We start from the raw sequence: 20,310 nt of genomic DNA, 5'->3' as shown, positions 1-20,310 counted from the left end.
GTGTTGAGTGGACAAATGTAGGGGATTTTGCAAGTTTCAAGTGTGACCCAAGCTTGGGGAGATAGCAGAGAAAAGCTGATCTCGGGCCATGACGTAGCTGTGTAAAGGCTATTGTCCAGCAGACCCTGATACAAAAAGCTAAATGAAAAAGGAGAGGCAGCCTGGAAGCCCTGAATAAAGGGATCGGGCCATCAGATAAGAGAGACTGAGAGGCCAGCAGCCCACGTTTCTCTTTCTCTTTCTGCTCCAGAAGGTAAGCCCAGTTTCCTTCCTTCCTTCCTTCCTTCCTTCCTTCCTTCCTTGCTTCCTTCCTTGCTTCCTTGCTTCCTTCCTTCCTTGCTTCCTTCCTCCCTCCCTTCCTCCCTTCTTTTCTTTCTTTCCATTTAAATAAGAGTTTTATTGAGGTGTAATTCACATACCACACAAATGACTTGTTTTGAGTGTACGATCCTGTATTTATTATGTTCATAAAGCTGCGTCCCTATCACCACCACCAGTTTTAGAGCCTCCCAGTGACCCCCCTCCCCCGACAAAGCCAGTATCGCTTTTTCTTCCATCCCACCTCCCAGCCCTAGGCAACCACTAAGCTACTTTCTCTCTTTATAAATATATCAATTCTGGACATTTTACATAAATGAAATCATACAGTATGTGATGTTTTCTGGCTGGTTCCTACTGTTTTCAGGGTTCATCCATGTTGTTGCATATATTGGTACTTCATTCCTTTTGACGGCTGAATAATCTGCTGTGGTATGGATACACCACATTTGTTTATCCATTTATAAATTAATGGATGTTAATGTAAGGACACAGGAATCTGAGAGAATTACTAATCCTGAGACTCCTATACTCTACATTCCCCACTGACTTTGAGACCTTGCCAAGTTCTCTTACTATAGACATCTGTCCATTCCTGCTGATCATGACTCCTTAATAAACAGATCAGGGACCCACATCTGTTAGCTGCTCAATATCCCATCTTCTTTGCCCTATGATTCTCACAAGGGCTCATACCATTCTTCGCAAGAGAAAGTGATTAAACCCCATCCATATACTCCTTTACTCCTTTCTAGGACACTTTCTACCTCCTTTGAGAGAAAAGAAAGGTTAAGTCCAGAAATCACAGAACACACCCTCTTCTAGAAAGGTTTAGTACTGAGGTCAGAAAAGCAGGACCCTGGCCGACTGTACCAGAAATCCAACAGGGGACATGAAAGATGCAAAAATAAGATCTCTAGGGTCTAGAGCCTCACCATCCTTCCAAGAGCTTAATGCAAAATCTATCTGAGATTCTCCTTTCTCCTCCCTCCAGTATGTTGCTCTTGCAGAGCCTGATCTTGCCGCCTCAGCAGCTTGCTTGATCAGTTACTTCATATTCTCATTCTGTTGCCTTAATCTAGTTTCATCTGGACTGTTTTAATCAACTAGTTGGTCTCTCTGGTTTCCACATTGTGTACTTCCTAGCTGCCACCTTTCCCAGACACCCAAAAGATCTACCCAAAATACAATAGTTACACTTGCCATTGCCTATAATAAAATCAAACCCCATAGGGCGCCTGGGTGCCTCAGTCAGTTAAGTTTCTGCCTTTGGCTCAGGTCATGAGCCCAGGGTCCTGGGACCGATCCCCTGCATCCAGCTCCCGCTTCTCCCTCTGCCCCTCGCCCCGCTTATACTCTCTCTCTCTCAAATAAATAAATAAAATCTAAAAAAAAAAAAAAAAAACAAAAAACCCATAGAAGATATTTATTGAAAGGAAAGTAAACTAGCCAACACATTACAGGACAACATCTATTCAGTACCTGACATGCCAGTTAATTTTAGGCAAACAAATATAAGGAGTTTCTTAGGGTTTTTTTCTAAAGCAGATTTCCATCTTTCACTGATAAGCTGAATTTCAGGTAAAATTTTACTGAATTTAACAATTCAGTAAAAACTGAATTGTTAAAGGCCTGTGAAGGGTGAGGGTGGGTGGATTGGGCTTGCATGAAGTAGGGGGTTCAATATTGTGGGGAAATAAGAGTCCAGGAAATAAGAGAGATCAAGAAAAACTTGTTAAGAGGACTCAAACTGATTTGAAAGATAAAAAGATGTTTTAAAAAGAGCAAAGCAGTGTGGCATTTGACCTGGAATTTTGGAGTAGCTAGTCCCTTGAGAGAAACACAAGTCAGAAAAGAAATGCAAATTGTATCGAATGGAATCAATTATCCACTATTTGATTTATTCATCCTCACCTTGAAAAAAGCTTTTGATGAAAAGAGTTTTGAGCTAACTCCCGTGCTAGATGCTGCCTTTCCTTTGTATCTTTTCCAGAGCTAGACCTCAGACTTCTCCTTAAAAAAAATTATTATTGAAGTATAGTTGACATACAATGTCATATTAGTTTGAGACGTACAACATAGTGATTTCACAATTCTATATATTACTCAGTACTCACTATGATAAGCATAGTCACCATTTGCCACCATAGAAAGTTACTTCATATTATTGACTATATTCTCTATGCTGTACTTTTTCATTCTGTGACATTTATTTTGTAACTGGAAGTATGTAACTCTTAATTCCCTTTACCTATTTTGCATCCCCCAACACACATCCCAGGCCTTTTTTAATATTGGGGCTCCCTTGGGCTTTCTCCTTGGCCCTTTGCTCTGTTCCTTCAAGGTGCTTTCCCTGGAAAGATGTTCCTTCAGTGTGATCCCTTGAATATCGCTTCATATTTCTCTTCTTGTGTTCTTCATCTGTTAACTCACCTCTTCTTCTTCATGTCCTCATTAAGATGTGAGAGTAAGAAATCTGGATGTACATCTAGAGTTATGTACCCTTAATCCCTACCTACACATTATCACCAATTTGCATGGAGAGAAAACCAATTATTTCACAAATCCATTCTCTTTTATCTGAACCCAAGAGCATCTAGTTATGCATGCTTTCCTCTGCATTAAAGCGATAGCAAGACATTTACTCTCCCTGGATTGAGGCATTTTGTTACTTGCAGACCTCTGTACCCTGCTCACTGCTGCCAGGTGATCTTTCCTTATGTGACATTTACAAATTCAGAACATGTTACTCCCCACCTGCCCCCTACATCACACACACACACACACACACACACACACACACACACACACACACACACACCCCGATTAAAACTCTTCAGTGGCTTGCCAGCGATGTTCCAGCGGACAAAGAATATAGTCCTGGGACAACTGGATATCCACGTGCAAAAGAATAAAATTGGACTTCTATTTCACACAATAAAAATTAACTCAAAATAGATTATAAACCTCAGTATAAGAGCTAAATCATATCTTGATAACCTTGGATTAGGTTAAGCCCTCACAGATATGACAACAAAAGTCTAAGTGACAAAAATGAATGACTTTCACCAAAATTCAAAACTTGTTCTTCTAAAGGAGACAGTCAAGAAAATGAAGAGACAACCCCTAGATGGGAGAAAATATTTACAAATCATAGAATTCATAAAGGACTTGTATCTAGAATATATAAAGAACTCTTAATAATAACATGACAACCCATTTAAAAAAATAGGCAAAGGAACTGAATAGACATTTCTCTAAAGAAGATATGCAAATAGTAATAAAGTGCATGAAAAGTTGCTTAACACCATCAGTCCTTTGAGAAATGCAAATTAAAATATCAATGAGATACCACTTCATACCCACTAAGATGACTATAAAAGACATATAATAATAAATACTGGCAATGAGGGCGCCTGGGTGGCTCAGTTGGTTAAGCGACTGCCTTCCGCTCAGGTCATGATCCCGGAGTCCCGGGATCAAGTCCCACATCGGGCTCCCGGCTCAGCGGGGAGCCTGCTTCTCCCTCTGACCCTTTCTCCTCTCATGCTGTTTCTCTCTCTCTCTCAAATAAATAAATAAAATCTTTAAAAAAAATAAATAAATACTGGCAATGATATGGAGAGATTAGAACCCTTTACACTGCTGGTGGGAATGTAAAATGGTGCAGTCACTTTGGAAAACAGTCTGGAAGATTCTCAAGAGTAAATATATGATCTGACAATTCTAGTCTTAGGTATATACCCAAGAAAAACAAAAAGCCTATGTTAAAAAAAAAATTGTACAAGAAAATTCATGTCACATTATTCATAAAAGCCAAAAAGCAGAAACAATCCAAAGTATCTAAAAACTGATGAACAAAATGTGGAAATCCATACCACAGAATGTTATTCAGCCGTAAAAGGAATAAAGTACTCATACATGATTCAATAATGAACCTTAAAAATACTATGCTAAGTGAAAAAAAAATCCATGTTGCCCAACCTTTCTGTCCTGACTTTTATCTGGACAGCCCCCCTCCCCGTAGGCCCTCCTGCCCCAACCCACTTTCCCAGACCAGGTCAGGTGCATTTCCTGGGGTCCCTTGGGTCAAAAGTTTGCCCTTCCTTTTCTTCTCAAGAGTCTCTGTGCCAATGAAGGGCGGGAGCGGGAATCTGAGGGGAGACGAACCATGAGAGACGATGGACTCTGAGAAACAAACTGAGGGGGGTGGGGGGTGGGTTAGCCTGGTGATGGGTATTAAAGAGGGCACGTTCTGCATGGAGCACGGGGTGTTATACGGAAACAATGAATCATGGAACACTACATCAAAAACTAATGATGTAAAGTATGGTGACTAACCTAATAAAATAAAATTAAAAAAATAAGAATTAAAAAAAAAAGAATGAAAAAAGAGTCGCTGTGCCACTGAAACCTTATAGTTACAGCTCTCAGCCAAGGACCTAAAGACCCATACATACGGTCTCTCATAGGGTACATAGGTCACATAGGTTAAAATCGCAGATATAATTTTTAAGTTAATACATTTTAATTATGTTTTTGCAAAACATACCATTATCCTGCGAAGCGGTTATCTTTACGTACTCGTATAAGTTTGGATATTTTTTATTCAGACATTTTAATCAGGTGTATTATCAGTGCTCCTCAACACTGACAAGAAGTCGGAAAACTCAAGTGAAGACAATTTGCAAGCGCCTTCTCTGGCGTTTCGGATGTTCTCCAAGGCCCCTGCACGTGAGGCGCCCACAGGTAAGCGGAACCGCGCCCCGGCTGGCAGGTGGGGCCCGGGCGACCACACCCCTGGAGTGCGGGACCCGCGCGGCGCGGGTCTGGCGGGCCCTATCGGCAGCCCTCGCCCTCCCTCGCCCTCCCTCGCCCCGCCTCTGGGCCTGGAGTCTCTCGGCTGGGGAGGAGGCGGCCGCAGCTATCTGTCCTCGGCTCGGATCCAGGCCCCAGAGTCCAGGTAAGTGAGCCCCTCGGTTTTCTGGCCAGCCACCGCTGTCCGCGCTGGTACTGGGAGTTCGACCCACCCTGCAGGCTGGGTTGCAGGGTTCGCGCGGGTGGACGGGAGTGAGGGAGACCTCTGCGGTTTTGAGTTGACTCAACTTTGGCAAGAGACCTCGACAGGCCAGGCTACTCCTGGCTCGGCACCCGGGGGTGGTCTGTGCAAAGGGTCGTGACAGGGGGCCGCAGGAGGTAGGGGAGGCAGCCCGAAAGTTTTGCTTTCGGGAATGCGTGCAAACCGTGGGACTGGCGTGGATTCCGAGGTCAGCATCCCCTCCCCCATCTCTGCCTCTCTGCCCCAGGAAGTGACACCGCTCATCCTCCACCCGGGAGGCCCTGACCTCTCCCCGGGGAGCTGGGGGGTGAGGCTTCCGCCCTCGCCCGACCTGCGGGTCTGTTCCAAGGCCGGGCCCTGGAGCCCTGCCTTTCTGGGAAAGGAGTAGGCCCGCGCGCCCCCGGTCTGCACAGTCTACTCAAAACTACGGGGAGAGTCTTGACCACCTGGGGCTGCTCATTCTGTCGGTATGCCGGACACGGGGAGACGTCTGCCCTTCTGTGACGGACCACTTACTGTCGCTCCTGGCAGAGGTGAGAGGCCGGTAAAAGATGCGGTCCCTTCCCGAGCTCATGATATCGATCATTTATTTTTATTTCTTTTTCATCCTCGCTGCGAATGAGCTCGGTGAGATTAGGGACAACGTTAATTAAATTAATCAATGGATGGAGAAATGGGTGTGTCCAAATTCTGCCTCTGACACTGACCTCTTTGAGCTTCCGTTTTTTCCCCCATCTGTAAAATGGACCTAGTAATATTTATACCCTAGAGGTTTGGTGAGAATTAAGTGAGGGAGAGGTTTAAACACACAGGCGACTGCCTGACAGTAAATTAAGTCATTATTCTTGACAAAGTCAACGCTGAGCTTTTAAAAAATTACAATTTTTTGTAATTATTGAGAGAACAATTTTTGTAAAAAGAGAGTGGGAACAATTTTTGCAAGAAGAGAGTGGGAAATAAAATATGTTAAAATGCACTGTGATAAAGAAGAATATGACTAACATCTAAACAAGTGAAAATATAACAAGAGTTTTAAAAATTTGGAATTAAAAGCGGAATATCACAAATTGGGAGCCTTCTTCTCCCTCTGCTTCTCTCTCTCTCTCTCTCTCCCCCTCTCTCTCCCTCTCTCATGATTAAATAAATAAAATCTTTAAAAAAAAAAATAAAAAAAAGGGGCGCCTGGATGGCTCAGATGGTTAAGCGTCTGCCTTTGGCTCAGGTCATGATCCCGGGGTCCTGGGATCAAGTCCCGCATCGGGCTCCCTGCTCCTTGGGAGCCTGCTTCTCCCTCTGCTTCTCTCTCTCTCTCTCTCTCTCTCTCGCTATCTCATGAATAAATAAATAAAATCTTTAAATTAAAAAAAAGTGGAATATCACAAATGCAAGGAAAAGAAGAATTTTGTGAACTATCCATTTAAAAAAACCTCAGTTCATGGATTATCTAAAACTCAGGGAGAAGAAAACTTGTCCAGGACAATATTTAAAGAATTTGCAAGGTTCTTAAATTATACATTTCTGAAATGCATGGGATAGAGATTTCTTTTTAAGTAAATTTAAAAAAGAATATGAAGCTGATTATGTTCCAATTCCAATATTTATCAAGTGCCACCTTTTAGATAATCCATTCCAGAGAATAGGTTAAAGTAGAATAATAACTCTACACAAATATATATATGTAAGTTATTCCCTAAGCACAAGAAACCAAACTCACTTATGAATGCAGTTTCCACCTGTTTAAGTTTTTACTGCATTTTCAGTAGAGTTCCCAGCTGGGGGGCAGCGCTGCCCATCTTATTTCTAACTCATTCTGGGCCCCCAGCTTGGGCTAGCCTGTAGTATTCCCTGTCCGGTCACTGACTTGTTCTGAAGCCATTTTGATATTGAATTGTGAGCTTCCGTTCTATTGAATGCTTCCGATCTAACTATCAGCCCATCCTCTGACTTTTCCTCTTCCCTGGTCCCTTTCTAGCTATTTTGCCCCCTAAATTGCATCTGCCTGGGGAGGAAGTGCCTTTACCTGAGATGGGGCTTCTGAAGCCTTGATGTGCATGCGCTTCACCTGGAGATCTTTATTGACTTGCAGAAACTGAATTGGCCAGGGTGAGGCTGAGATTTTGCATAAAGAGCTCCAGTGCATGCCAATGCTGATAGTCAGCAGACCACCTGACATTCTTCTGATTTAATAGTTACACCTGGTCATGAATTTGGCCTCTTTCATTTGCAAATTTGATCTACTGGGCTCTGGCATCTCAGGCTCTGGGATCTGCACTCCTCACACAGCCAGGTTGTTCTCTCTCGGTCCAACCACACTGCTCTTGAGACAAGGCCTTCTTGGGAGACTAATTCACCTGCCTTGTCTCCTCTGGGCTGTGCTTTGCTGCTGCAGGTAGTCAAGGACCTGCTGGGCTGTGGGCAACAGCTACTCAAAATATGCTAACTGTATGCTCCCCTCCACAGTTTCCTTTCTGCAGCCTCATCTTCATTCCCTCTGACAAGAGACGTTAACTCTTACAGCATGTTTTCTGTTCAAAAAATCTTTCTCTGTCTTGAGTATCTATAGTACTGCATTAGGTGGAAAATAAATATAGAAATATAATGGGGCCACATATATAATTTTAAATTTCCCAGTATCATCATTAAAAAGAAGAAACAGGTGAAATTGATTTGAATATATTTTATTCAGTGCATCAATAACAAAATATTAGGATGTGTAATCAATATAAAAACTGTTAGTGATATGTTTTAGATTATTTTTTCTAACAAAACCTTTGAAATCTGGTATTTTATACTAAAAACATCATCTCATTTTTGACTAGCCACATTTCAAGTGTCAAGTGGCTACCATATTTAACAGCTCAGTTCTAATTTATGCTTAGAAGATCAGAAAGCCAAGCCTTCATCTTTTCTCAATATACTTCTTTGTTCTGTTTTTGTCAGCTCTAATGAGTTATAATTTACATCTATTAAATCAATTTTAAAGCATACAATTCTGTGAGTTTTGTTATGTATAGTTATGCAACCACCAGCGCAATCATTTATAAAGTGCATTTCCATCACCCCCAAAAGTTCCTTGTGTCCTGTTGCAGTTAATCCCCTTCTCCCAACCCTGGGCTTTGGCATCCACTAATCTGTTTTCAAATAGTACAGTTTTATTTTTTCTAGGATTTCATATAAATGGAACCATACGATGACTTACCTTTGGTGTCTAGTTTCTTTCCCTTTGTATCATGCTTTTGAGATTTATCTTGTTGTGTCAGTTCCATTTTAGTGTTTGGTAATATGTCATTGTAGGGATATACCACAATCTGTTCATTTACCAGTTAATAGTTTTATGGATTATTTCCAGTTTTTGGCTATTATTGCATTACATTGCATCTATGAGGCAGAAATGCCCCGTGGCCTGTCCTGTACAGGAAGGTCACACCTGGGACCCCAGGGCTTAGTGTGACTTTGATAAGGCAGTACATTTGTGAGTTGGCTCTTCTTTAATGTCCCAGGCAAGACTCCAGCTGGGTAAGCAGAGCAAATGGCTTCCAAGGAAAGTGATTAAATGCAGGAACACACACTCACTCTATACACACATAAGAAAAATGTCTTTAAAAAATTCTCACTGTGATTTAAGACAATGGTAATACAATTTCACAACTGAAAACTTCTAATAATGAGAATAAAATAGTGTTTTTCAATGAGAGCATCTAAATTCAGCACAAACAATAGAGTTAGAGTAAGTTCTAGCATCTCTAGTTGTGTAGTTAGAGAAGCTTCTAGCTTTCTTAACTGACCCTTGCCCCAGGCACACAGAGACAACTGGCTCAGGTCAAGCTTTCTCACATTGTCCTTAAATGCCATCTCATTAAATCTTGTTATGAATTGAAACAGTGGATTTTTCTCCTAGTTCTAAAGGAAGTAAGAAGAAATGAAAAGGGGTAAGAAAGTGATTCATGAATTCTTATAACAGATATTTATATAGAGCTATCTCTCTACCAGATTTTGCTCTGTCCCCGCTAAAAATATTGAGAGGCCCTTTTCCTCCTGGTGGCAGGTAAGAGCATTGAAGGATCAGAGAGCAGCACCAGCGTAAGTGTAACCATAACTAGTTTTTATTGAGACTATTCTCAATACAAATTACCTGTGCATTGGCTCAGGTAATTATTACAACTATACTCCTAAGGGAGGAGTTGATCTCAGCAATGCAGAAAAGATGGAGCCACATCTCAGATCAGGAATCATTCCAGTGTTCTAAAACTAGATCAGTAAATTCAGGATTTAGACCTGGGTCTGTGTTACTCTAGTACCAGTGCCACCTTTTCTGCCCTAGACTACCAGGGAAAAGGAAGCAGCCTAGATCTGGCATGTGCTGCCAGGAATGAAGCAGAGTTGAGCTGGGGAGGGAGCCGACAGATACCTTAGGAAGAGCTGTAGGATGTTTCTAAGTGCTAAGAAGAACGGGGCTATCATATGAATCAGCACAGCCAAAAAATCACAGTCATGTCATGACCTGAGTGCCCTTGCAGGTGGTGTGGGTAGCATGAAGAAAACATTCCCTTTAAGAACCAGATGGGTCACTGGTTAATAACCTGAGATTTGGAGCTGCATAACACTGGATTATAATCTTTACTTTGTCACTTACTCACTCTGAGACTTTCGGCAGTTAAATACCTTCTTAAGAAATTCATTTTTCACCTTCAAAAATAGGTATTATTAAACGTCCCAAGAGAATTATTGTGGAATTTGCTTTTTTTTTTTTTTTAACAATGTCTGTAAAGAGTTCAGCCATTGCCTAGCACTTAAGAAGTGATCAGAAAATGGTATTGGTGATGATACCTTCCCGTTACTGTTCTTGAAACAAATACCTCCATGCATCATTATCTCCCCACACCAGCCACAGAACCATGCTTGACTCTTTAGTCTTCTCCCACGGGCACATATCTTCTTGGGGTCCTGCACCAGAATGCATTGCGGCCTCCATCACCCCAGCCTTTCCCCTTTCCCCCAGCACATGGGTCCCTTAAGACTCCTGTCAAAGTTTATGATGGGCCGTGGTGAAATTTCTTAATCAAACAGGACCTTTCTCATTTCCACACCCCTAAAGCACTGGGTCTGTGTTTGACTTTTAACCACCTTTACCACCGAATGTCTGGTGAAAGTTCTGAGGTTGAGGACAGAGCCTTGAACTAGGACTGTGGACATGTTAGATTCTGCCAACTCTGACTTACAAGATGTTTGATTTTATATTGTCACTTAATGTCTCTTGCTTTAGCAAAGGGCCAAAAATACTCTTATTTATTCAGAGTTTTTCTATGAGGGATAAGGAAAGCAGGGGAATGTGATTTCTAAATCACAGTTAGGTATACAAGTGTTGTAAAATGTTACCTCAGGGTTATTACGGTCATTGTTTGTTCGGTGGTTCTGGGAAGGTGACCATGAGGGATGAGAGGGCTCTGTGAGGAACAGAGCTGTTAGAAGGTGCAAGTGTCTTCTCATGGGAAAACTCATGACAAAGGAGGTTCTGGATTTTCATTCATCAAAAGTTGAGGACCTTACACACTTGAACCTAATATAACACTGTATATGAACTCTACTGGAATTAAAATTTTATTTTATTTTATTTTTTTAAAGATTTTATTTATTTATTTGACAGAGAGAGACACAGCGAGAGCAGGAGCACAAGCAGGGGGAGTGGGAGAGGGAGAAGCAGGCCTCCCGCGGAGCGGGGAGCCCGATGCGGGGCTCGATCCCAGGACCCTGGGATCATGACCTGAGCCGAAGGCAGACACTTAACCGACTGAGCCACCCAGGTGTCCCTGGAATTAAAATTTTAAAAAATTGAGGACCTGTGTGTAGACACTGCTATTTCTGAAGATACAGTAATGAACAAAAACAAGCTCTGATTTCTAGAGCTTATATTCTAGTGGGAGGATTCAGGCAATAAAAGATATATATTAGGTGGTGATAGAAAGGAAAATCAAGCAGGTTCGTATATGGAGAGTGATTGTATGGGTGGCCATGCTTTAATTAGGCTAGACAGAGCCAATTCTTCTGATAAGGGAGCATGTAAGGAGAATGTGGAATGAAGTCAGAGTCAGGCAGATATTAAGGTGAAGGGTCTTTCTTGAAGCAGTAACAGCAAGTGCAAACATCCTGAGGCAGCAGTGTGTTTTGGTGCTTTTTAACAGTGAGGGTGTGTTTTGGTGGATGAGAAAAGATCAAACAGATGGTGGCTCACTCAAGGCTACTCCTCTCACAGGCTTCAGTTGGTCCCTCCATCCAGTAGGAGTGAAGGAAAATCATAATCCTTGTTCTAATGAGGGTACAAATTGATGTCTAATGTGATCTGGAGGTAAATAACATGTTTGAAGCTTGAATAAGAAGCCCTTGTGACCTCAGGTATCTGACCTATTTGTTCAAGATACTCAACATCCTTTTATTCACACTCATTTCTTACCCTGACCGCCCCCCCCCCTTTTTTTTTAACCCATCTACCCAGAATTCTGTAAGCGAGGAGCACCTTAGAAATCCCCGCTGGGCAGGCAGGAGCTAGGAGAGAAGCTACAATGACCTCAGCGGTCCTGGTGGACATACGAGATGAAGTGACCTGCCCCATCTGCCTGGAGCTCCTGACAGAGCCCCTGAGCATAGACTGTGGCCACAGCTTCTGCCAGGCTTGCATCACGGGGAACAGTGCAGAATCAGTGATGGGCCAAGAAGGGGAAAGCAGCTGTCCTGTGTGCCAGACCAGCTACCAGCCTGGGGACCTGAGGCCGAATCGGCACCTGGCCAACATAGCAGAGAGGCTCAGAGAGGTGGTGTTGGGCCCTGGGATGCAGCTGAAGGCGATTCTCTGTGCACACCATGGAGAGAAACTCCAGCTCTTCTGTAAAGAGGATGGGAAGCTCATTTGCTGGCTTTGTGAGCGGTCTCAGGAGCATCGTGGTCACCACACGGTCCTTATGGAGGAGGTTGCCCACGAGTACCAGGTAGGATTCCAAACGAAGGGAAGGTAGGAGATTGTAACTTTCCTTCATGCTGTCATCTAATTTCTTTGTCGTTTTTCCATTTACCTAGAGGATGAACCTAGAAAATGCCCCTCTGCCCAAGAGTAGAGACTTTATCTCTTTCTTGCTCCTCAAGACCTGCTCCACATGAGTAGAGGTTGCTGCGAAGCATAGCTAGGGGGCTTGGGGGATTGAGTGTGGGTGATATGGCGGCGGTGAGAGGGAAGTCCTGCATGGCCAGGTTCTTTCCCTGGGAGGAAAGAGAATTAGCCTGTGTCCATTGGCTTTCTGTGCACAGCCCATGTGCATAAAAGAACCTTAGTCCTTCTCAGTTCTTCCCCATTCACTCCGTTCTGGGCACAGAGATGAGTTGGTGCTTGACCCTGCTTGCCTTGATGTTTCTTTAAGGAGAAGTTCCAGGAGTCTCTGAGGAAGCTGAGGCTAGAGCAGCAGGAAGCTGAGAGACTAACTGCTATTATCATAGGGAAGAGGACATCCTGGAAGGTAAGAGAGATTCTTCCTGAAGCTGTCCTGGGATAGGGATCGGGGCAGGGCATGGGAGCCCAGGTCCTGTCTGTTCCTTTTGCCTAATCCTTCACTGCAGCCCTTCCCAACAAGGGTGTTGTTTGTGGTGCAGGGATGGGGAAGGGGGAGATAGAGAATGAACATATCAAAAGGAATTCAGGTTTTTAAAGATAGTTACATAGAGGAACCGTGGCCTTTGGCAGCCCCCAATTCCTGATTCCAGACCGTGTTCTAGTTTCAAGTTCTGAAAGCTCCTGGAAAGACAGGTCACACACCAGCCAATCAATCATTCCCACCTGGGTACTCAAAATTGGAAGGGGAGGCCGATGCAGAGGCACGGGAGGCCAGGGAGGTGGTTTGGAATCTAGACCTCACCCAGGAGCCACAGTCTTCTGTCTTGGAGGCCTAGATAAGGTAGCCTGGGGCTCATGGTCTGGGAAGAGCTGAAGAGAGAGCAGAAGGGAAGAACAGGTTCTGCAGGACTTTCTTCCCATCTTTACTCCTCCTTTCCTGGTGAGACCCGGCCAGGAAAGCAGTGCTGAGCCTGACTCTCCACCCCCTCCACCCAAGAGCAGAGACCCTCAGCTCAACAGATGAGCAGCCTTTTTCTCTTGCATGTTCCTGAAGAATCAGATGGAACCCGAGAGACACAGGATCCAGACAGAGTTTAATAAGTTGAGAAGCATCCTGGACAAAGAGGAGCAGCGGCAATTGAAAAAGCTGGAGGAGGAAGAGAGGAAGGGGCTGAGTATTTTAGAAGAGGCTGAGAATGAGCTGGTCCAACAGAGCCAGTCACTGAGGGAGCTTATCTCAGATCTGGAGCTTCGGTGTCAGGGGTCAGCAATGGAGCTGCTGCAGGTAAGACCCGTGGAGGAGCCCCCAAGTCTGAGAGTCAAGGCAAAGGGAGACTAACTTTCCTTCCCTTCTTACATGGGACTCATGACCTGGTAGGGGCAAGAAAAAGATTTATTTGGCCCTCTTGTGCCTCTTGCCTATTAAACTGTGCGGAGGTCATGGGTAAAGCATAGGATAATTAAAGTACAAATGCTAAGGCACTGTCTCATTTTTATTTATTAAATATAAAGGGTAGTCCAAAAGCTTATTTGATATTGTGGAGAAGATCTATTATATCCACTGATGTTCTAGAGCTGCATTTCTGAATCTCAGCACTATTGTTGTTTTGAGCTGGAAATTCCCTGTCATGAGGGGCTGTCTGGTACCTTTTAGGACGTTTAGCAGCATCCCTGGCCTCTGCCTACTGGATGGATGTCACTATCATCTCCCGTCAGCTGTGACAACCCAGAATCCTCCAGATACTGCCATATGTCCCCTTTCCCCCTGTTGGGATTCACTGGCCATTTGGCACCTGTTGTCTCTGAGGCTGTGTTGGGATTTGTTGTGTACTTTTCACCACAGGCAAACACACCAACTCAAGTACTTAGAGATTCTGTATGTTATCACGATTCCTTCTTTGCTTTTACTCTCGTCTCTAGGGCAGAATCATTTAACATGTTGTAATAGAAGTTTGAACAGGTCTTTTTAAGGCACAAAGAAGACTGGGTTTTGGGGGGTGTGTGTGTGTACGTGTGCCTGCATCATCTCAGATTTGGAGAGATTTGATGCAGGAGCTTGAACCAAAGTTGAAATCTGAGCAGGTGTTTTCTACGTAGAGGGAAAAGTGTGACTGAAGTGGAAATAGGATGTACTTGCAACATTCTGGAAACTTCAGGCTGTTCCTTACTTTCTGTTTGCCTTCTTGCTTTCCTCTTGCTCTCCCTTTGTTGGTGGAATAATCACCTCTTTACTTATTCTTGGGCCTTAGTATTGGGGTCATGGGGTAGCTACATTCCACCTATTGGAGCTTTTCTCACGTGCTGCTTCTGGTTTCCCATCTTCGTCTTATTCTTCTTGCCCTTTTTCTTCAGCTTGGACATTGGGTTACCCTAACACTTCTCCCTGCCCCCATTCTAGCCCCTCCACAGATTCTTCAGGCTATAAAAATCGCTCCCTAAGTGCAGAGGGATCATCAGTTTGTATGATTCACCCAGGCCCCTATGTAGACCCTCACACCTGTTCATATGACTGCCCAGTGGGTCTTTTCACTTGAGTGCTGTTTCACAGTCAGGTTTTCTAGAGCTCGCCCAGCACAAACACAGTCTTCCTCTTCTCTATATCTATGTGACATGGTTGCATGTTAAGATTTGATAGCCCATGCAAGTTTGCAGCTTTCAAGTTTCAGTGTGACCCTTGAGAATAAAGGTAATGCAAGAGAAGGAGCCAAGAAGTGGCACCCGGATTTGGCCATTTGAGTTCTTCAGTATACAACCATGCCTTAAGGCTGATGGCAACCCTGGATATTTGGTGTAAACTGACACATCCACCCCCTCTACTGCTTTCCATATTCAAGCCAGTTTGAGTTGTGTTTCTGTCAAATGCCACCAAAAGTAGCCCCAGCACAGAGAAAATAGTTATTCTTGTGTTCCGTAGATCAAGTCGTTGGCCTTTCCTTCAGTCAGTGTGGTGTGTAGAGCAGAAGTTAGACCAAGCAGGAGGCCCTGAGGCAGTTCTGCTCCAGGGAGGCCGGCAGTGGCTGCGATGACCGTGAAGAGCAGGTGGCTAAAAGAAGGGGACTGGCTTGGTCTGAGATGGGACATCAGGGTGAATATAAGGTAGTTTTTAGGATCATGTTTTGTCTAAATTTGGTGATTAAATGGATGCTGGCAACACTGATGAAGATTGAAGGTAAGAGACCTCACGGTTGCAAGAAAAGTCAGGTTTTTGTAGTTTTTGTTGTTTTTTTTTTTTTTAATGTCTTGAGTTTGTGGTGCCTGTGGCTCATTTGCTGGCCTATATGAGAGAGATCTGACAGAAGTACAGATTTGGGAATCATCAACACGTGTGTGTCGAAATCAAGAACACGGGATGAAGTCAGCAAAGGTGGCATAGAGGGTGAGGAGGGGTGAAGTTTGAGAAATAAACACTTTTAAGGCTCTTGTATCCTTAGCAACCAGAATGGAAGCATCTCAGTGACAGAAATTATGACAATCATGTGGGATTCTTTAGTGCTAACAGATTATATATATATAATATTACATACACATACAGACACACATATACACACACACACTATCATCAAAATAAAGGTACTAATGAATGAGTTGAATCATTTCCCAACATCTCTACAGAGGGTCTCAGGGACAGTCTGCACTGAGTTCTTATTCTACTCTGTGGCCTCCATTTCGGGTCCATCTTTATTCCCATCATAACCATAGGGTGGTGGGTATGGGATAAGGAACAAGGATGAAGCCTATCATTCCTTGACTTAACATTTCTCTTTCCTTCCTAGGATGTGAGTGATGTCATAAAAAGGTATGTGTAGGAGAGAACACGGGTTGGTTCCCTTGGGTTGACAAAAGATTCCTACACCCATAGAGTTATCTTGTGGTCCGTGGAAAAGGAAAAAAAGAAAAATCGCAAGGCAGGGAAGATTTAGGACTGTGATGTCTTGAGTTGCTCATCGTGAGAATTTTTGGGTTCCCCAAAATAAAGGGAATGGCCTAGTTTCTATGGTCAGAGAATTTGGGTGATTGGAGGGAGACGGTCACAAATTGGGGTAGTGTTTTTAAGAATAAAATTTGCAGTATCATTAACTCTCCTAGTATCCCATAATTGGACCCCTTTGCCACAAAACTCTACCTGTTTCCAGCACTGATTCTTGTAGCTTTTAGTATTTTATCAGAGGGAAATTTCCCACCTGTCTTTCCCAAGGTCCATGAATCAGTGCCTGAGGCATTTATTTGCCTTCAATTTCCCTTTCTCTCTTGGCTTTAGAAGCATCCTGCCTTGCTACCTATTTCTCCTCAGACTTCCATTTTTTTCAATTCCAGTAAGAACATAGACATGAGGTCTTGAGAAGATTGGTTTTGGCCCTGGAAAAAAACATATTCTCTTCTCTGTCCCATACTCTAGAATCTCATCCATCGAGGTGACATTTGGGGTTGCCCACATACCTGGTACCTTTAAGCTTCTCACAGACACATGAAATATGGAGCCTGTTGTCACTTCTGAAGTGTTCACTCGTGGTTTGGAGGTGAACATGTCTCCTTTCTCCAACTGGCATGATATTCCCAGAGATAGTGCCTCCTAAAACACTGTTCTGCAGGGTTTTCTCTCTAGGCCTCTGGCAGATCCTAAGGCCTAAACTCACTCTTCAGAAGGAAGCCCTTTACTCAAAATTCTCAGAGCCCCAGCAGCAGGTTCCTGGTGTTCTCCCTGTCAACACACACATCTCCAGCCCCTTATAGTAGACCCTTAAGATGTCACTGACATTGTAAGCACTTTGTATCATTTTTAGAGGTAGCAAAAGGTTTCCCAGCCATTATTTAATTTTATATAATCTTAGGATGTAGAGAGAGAAGGGGAAATTACTGTATTTTACAAAAACAAAACAAACTAAAATGAGTCTTTGAAGGGTTAGATCTTACCCAAGTTTGCACAGATGGTGAGAAGCTAGTTTCTAGTCCAGGTCTTCTGGTCCCAATGCCAGAGCTCTTTGCAGAATGATGCTAATTTTCTTAAGGAAAGAATGCTGAAGTTCTCCCAGAGGCCTGGTCAGTGAGGGGGACGGATGTTGGAGGAACCCAAGGCTGGCAGTGTAGGAGATTCATAAGGTCTGTTCTCTCTAGAAGTGAGTTCTGGGCCCTAAAGAAGCCAGAAGCTCTTCCTACCAAGCTGAAGAGTACGTTTCGAGTTCCAGATCTGAAAAGGATGCTGCGAGTGTTTAGAGGTGAGGAGATTCAGGGGACAGCTCTTGGATGTGGAATTATTATAGCATAAGCAATAAATAGAGTATAGAGTTGGTGTTTGGGAATAGTGGTGCAGAGAGAGGTCGGAGAGGGAGGGGCATACCATGCTGAAGAAGATGCAGTTCATACTTAAGGGGGAACGAGATGGCCAGCTTGCATCCTTATAGAATTCCCTGCCTCACCCCTCAATCAGTAAGGGAGAGATGGCAGACCTGACCTATGTCCATTCTGTACAACATAATGATCTGTTTATCTTTACAGAACTGACGGATGTCCAGAGCTACTGGGGTAAGTGGCAACCATGGCCTCTTTGAGCTGACATGTTCTTACCCTTTCTTGTATGCTCCGCACCCCCCCCCCGCCCCGGCGCGACACACCCACACACACTCTCAGCCACGAGGTGTTACTACCATCCCTCCATCCCCCCACGTTTCCAATTCCTCCACTTCTGTGTTTCTTCTTCTCAGTGTCTTAAGACCCACGTACCCCTCCTCATCTGCTGATGTTGTACCTTTTCCCACAGTGGACGTGACTCTGAACCCACACACAGCTAATTTAAATCTTGTCATGTCTAAAAACCGAAGGCAGGTGAGATTTGTGGGTGCCAAGCTGCCTGGGTCTTACCTGGAAGAGCATTATGACTGTGGTATCCTGGGATCTCAGCACTTCTCCTCCGGGAAACATTACTGGGAAGTGGATGTGGCCAAGAAGACTGACTGGATCCTGGGGGTGTGCAGTAATTCAGTGGAACCTACGTACTGTTTCAACCAGTTTACAAACAATCGAAATGTTTACTCCAGATACCAACCTCAAAGTGGATACTGGGTGATTGGGCTACATCATAAACATGAATATAGAGCCTATGAGGAATCTTCCACTTCCCTGCTCCTCTCCATGATGGTGCCCCCTCGCCGTGTTGGGGTTTTCTTAGACTATGAGGCCGGCACTGTCTCCTTTTATAATGTCACGAACCATGGCTTTCCCATCTACACCTTCTCTAAATATTACTTTCCTACCACCCTTTCTCCATATTTTAATCCTTGCAACTGTGTAGTCCCGATGACCCTGCGTCGCCCAAGCTCTTGAACATTCCATTGACTGCACCCATATCTGAGCAGGGCCCTTCACTCTGAGATTCATCTGTACCTCAGTCTCCCCTTTCTGAACTTCTGTTTTCTCGCATTCTTACATCCTTCCCTCAAACATTTACTCAGTGCCAAAATATACCCAGAGGTGATAGTGGACATCCCAAATTAATTACAGATCTTGGGATGGGTGGGGGGTAGCTTTCAACATGTTACCATTAAGCATGATATTTGATGGAGTTTTTTGTTGTTGATTCATGGGAGCAAATTCAGGAAGTTCTTTTCTATTAATTTGCTATAATTTTTTGTACTGAAAGGAAAATTGAATTTCAACAGATATGATCTATAATTATTGAGATAATCCTATGTCACTTTTATTCTGTTATTGGAGTACATTGATTTGTTTCCATTTTTAAATGCAACACAAAGTCCTGAAATAAATCACTATTCTGCATATGCAATACTGGATTTGTTTTTGTTAATACATTGTTTACATTTCATTTCCATCTCCATTTGTGAAAAAAATTGACCTATATTGTTACATTGTTGTCAGGTTTTATAAAATTCAATAAATAAGCAAAGAAATTACTGTGCTTTTGTGTAAGTACATATAGGATTGAGTGATAAAAACCATTATCATGTTAATTTTGGTGGCTTTAAATTCAAAGAAAGAAATTTTAACTTCAATTTTCACTACAACCTTCACGGATTTAAAAATTTAAGGGTAGTAGTTGAAAATTTAAAACAAATCTCCCAAATTCATTGAAGTAGAAAGGGGAGAAGAAAATGATCAATCCAAAACAGATTTTTCTCCCAGAATGGGAGGAAAACGTACAAAGAAAATATAAAGCACTTTTAGGAAGTGCTTTTTCCAGCTTCACCCCCTTTCTTTATGCCAAACATGAACAGCTTGTGAATGAGCTGCTATGACTTAGCTAGAGGTGATATATGCTTTTGAGCCAGCTGTAAAAGAAATTAGGAGGTGGATGTGAGTGTGGAAACAGATATTGAGGAGTTGACTAGAGCTGCTGTCCAATGTGGTAGCCAAGAGCTACCAGTGGCTATTGAGTACTTCAGATGTAACTAGTCTGAATTGAAGTGTGCTTTATGTCTAAAATGCACACCTGAGGTATTTTTGTAGAAGAAGGTAATAGCAGAGAGAAGAAGATCTCAAAATATTTAGAAATTTACGATGTGGAAGATCATAGAAAGGGATCATGGCCAGAGAAAATGATTCTGCCTAGTCTGGTCCCTGTCTTTAGCCCTCAGTCTGTTGGACACTTGACAACTCTTCATGGTTTGAGGAAATACTAACTAGTTCAGGGGCGCCTGGGGGGCTCAGTTGGTTGAGTGACTACCTTCGGCTCAGGTCATGATCCTGGAGTCCCGGGATCCAGTCCCACATCAGGCTCCCAGCTCAGCAGGGAGTCTGCTGCTTCCTCTGACCCTCTTCCCTCTCCTGTTCTCTATCTCTCATTCTCTCTCTCTCAAATAAATAAATAAAATATTAAAAAAAAAAA

The 20,310-nt window shown here is 43.3% G+C and overlaps 1 protein-coding gene across 2 annotated transcripts; it reads left to right on the top strand.

Annotated features, from left to right (window-relative positions):
* The first annotated feature begins 5,687 nt into the window (after positions 1-5,687).
* On the top strand, positions 5,688-19,205 carry LOC114218724 (tripartite motif-containing protein 6). Of its 2 annotated transcripts, none has more exons than XM_028115963.2 (8): positions 5,688-5,910; positions 11,868-12,357; positions 12,784-12,879; positions 13,528-13,758; positions 16,247-16,269; positions 17,589-17,686; positions 17,967-17,993; positions 18,229-19,205. In XM_028115963.2, exons 2-8 carry the CDS (start codon positions 11,935-11,937, stop codon positions 18,789-18,791), a joined length of 1,461 nt encoding a protein of 486 aa, XP_027971764.1. In that variant the 5' UTR covers positions 5,688-5,910; positions 11,868-11,934; the 3' UTR covers positions 18,792-19,205. The 2 variants fall into 2 exon arrangements, with proteins under 2 accessions (XP_027971764.1, XP_027971762.1); XM_028115961.2 differs by having other exon boundaries at positions 17,586-17,686.
* Positions 19,206-20,310: the final 1,105 nt, after the last annotated feature.

The sequence above is a fragment of the Eumetopias jubatus genome, unplaced genomic scaffold (assembly GCF_037043125.1).
Source record: "Eumetopias jubatus isolate StellerSeaLion01/CBP00866 unplaced genomic scaffold, mEumJub1_p1.0 scaffold_13, whole genome shotgun sequence".
Classification (NCBI taxonomy): Eukaryota; Metazoa; Chordata; class Mammalia; order Carnivora; family Otariidae; genus Eumetopias; species Eumetopias jubatus.
This window is presented reverse-complemented; position numbering and strand designations above follow the sequence as displayed.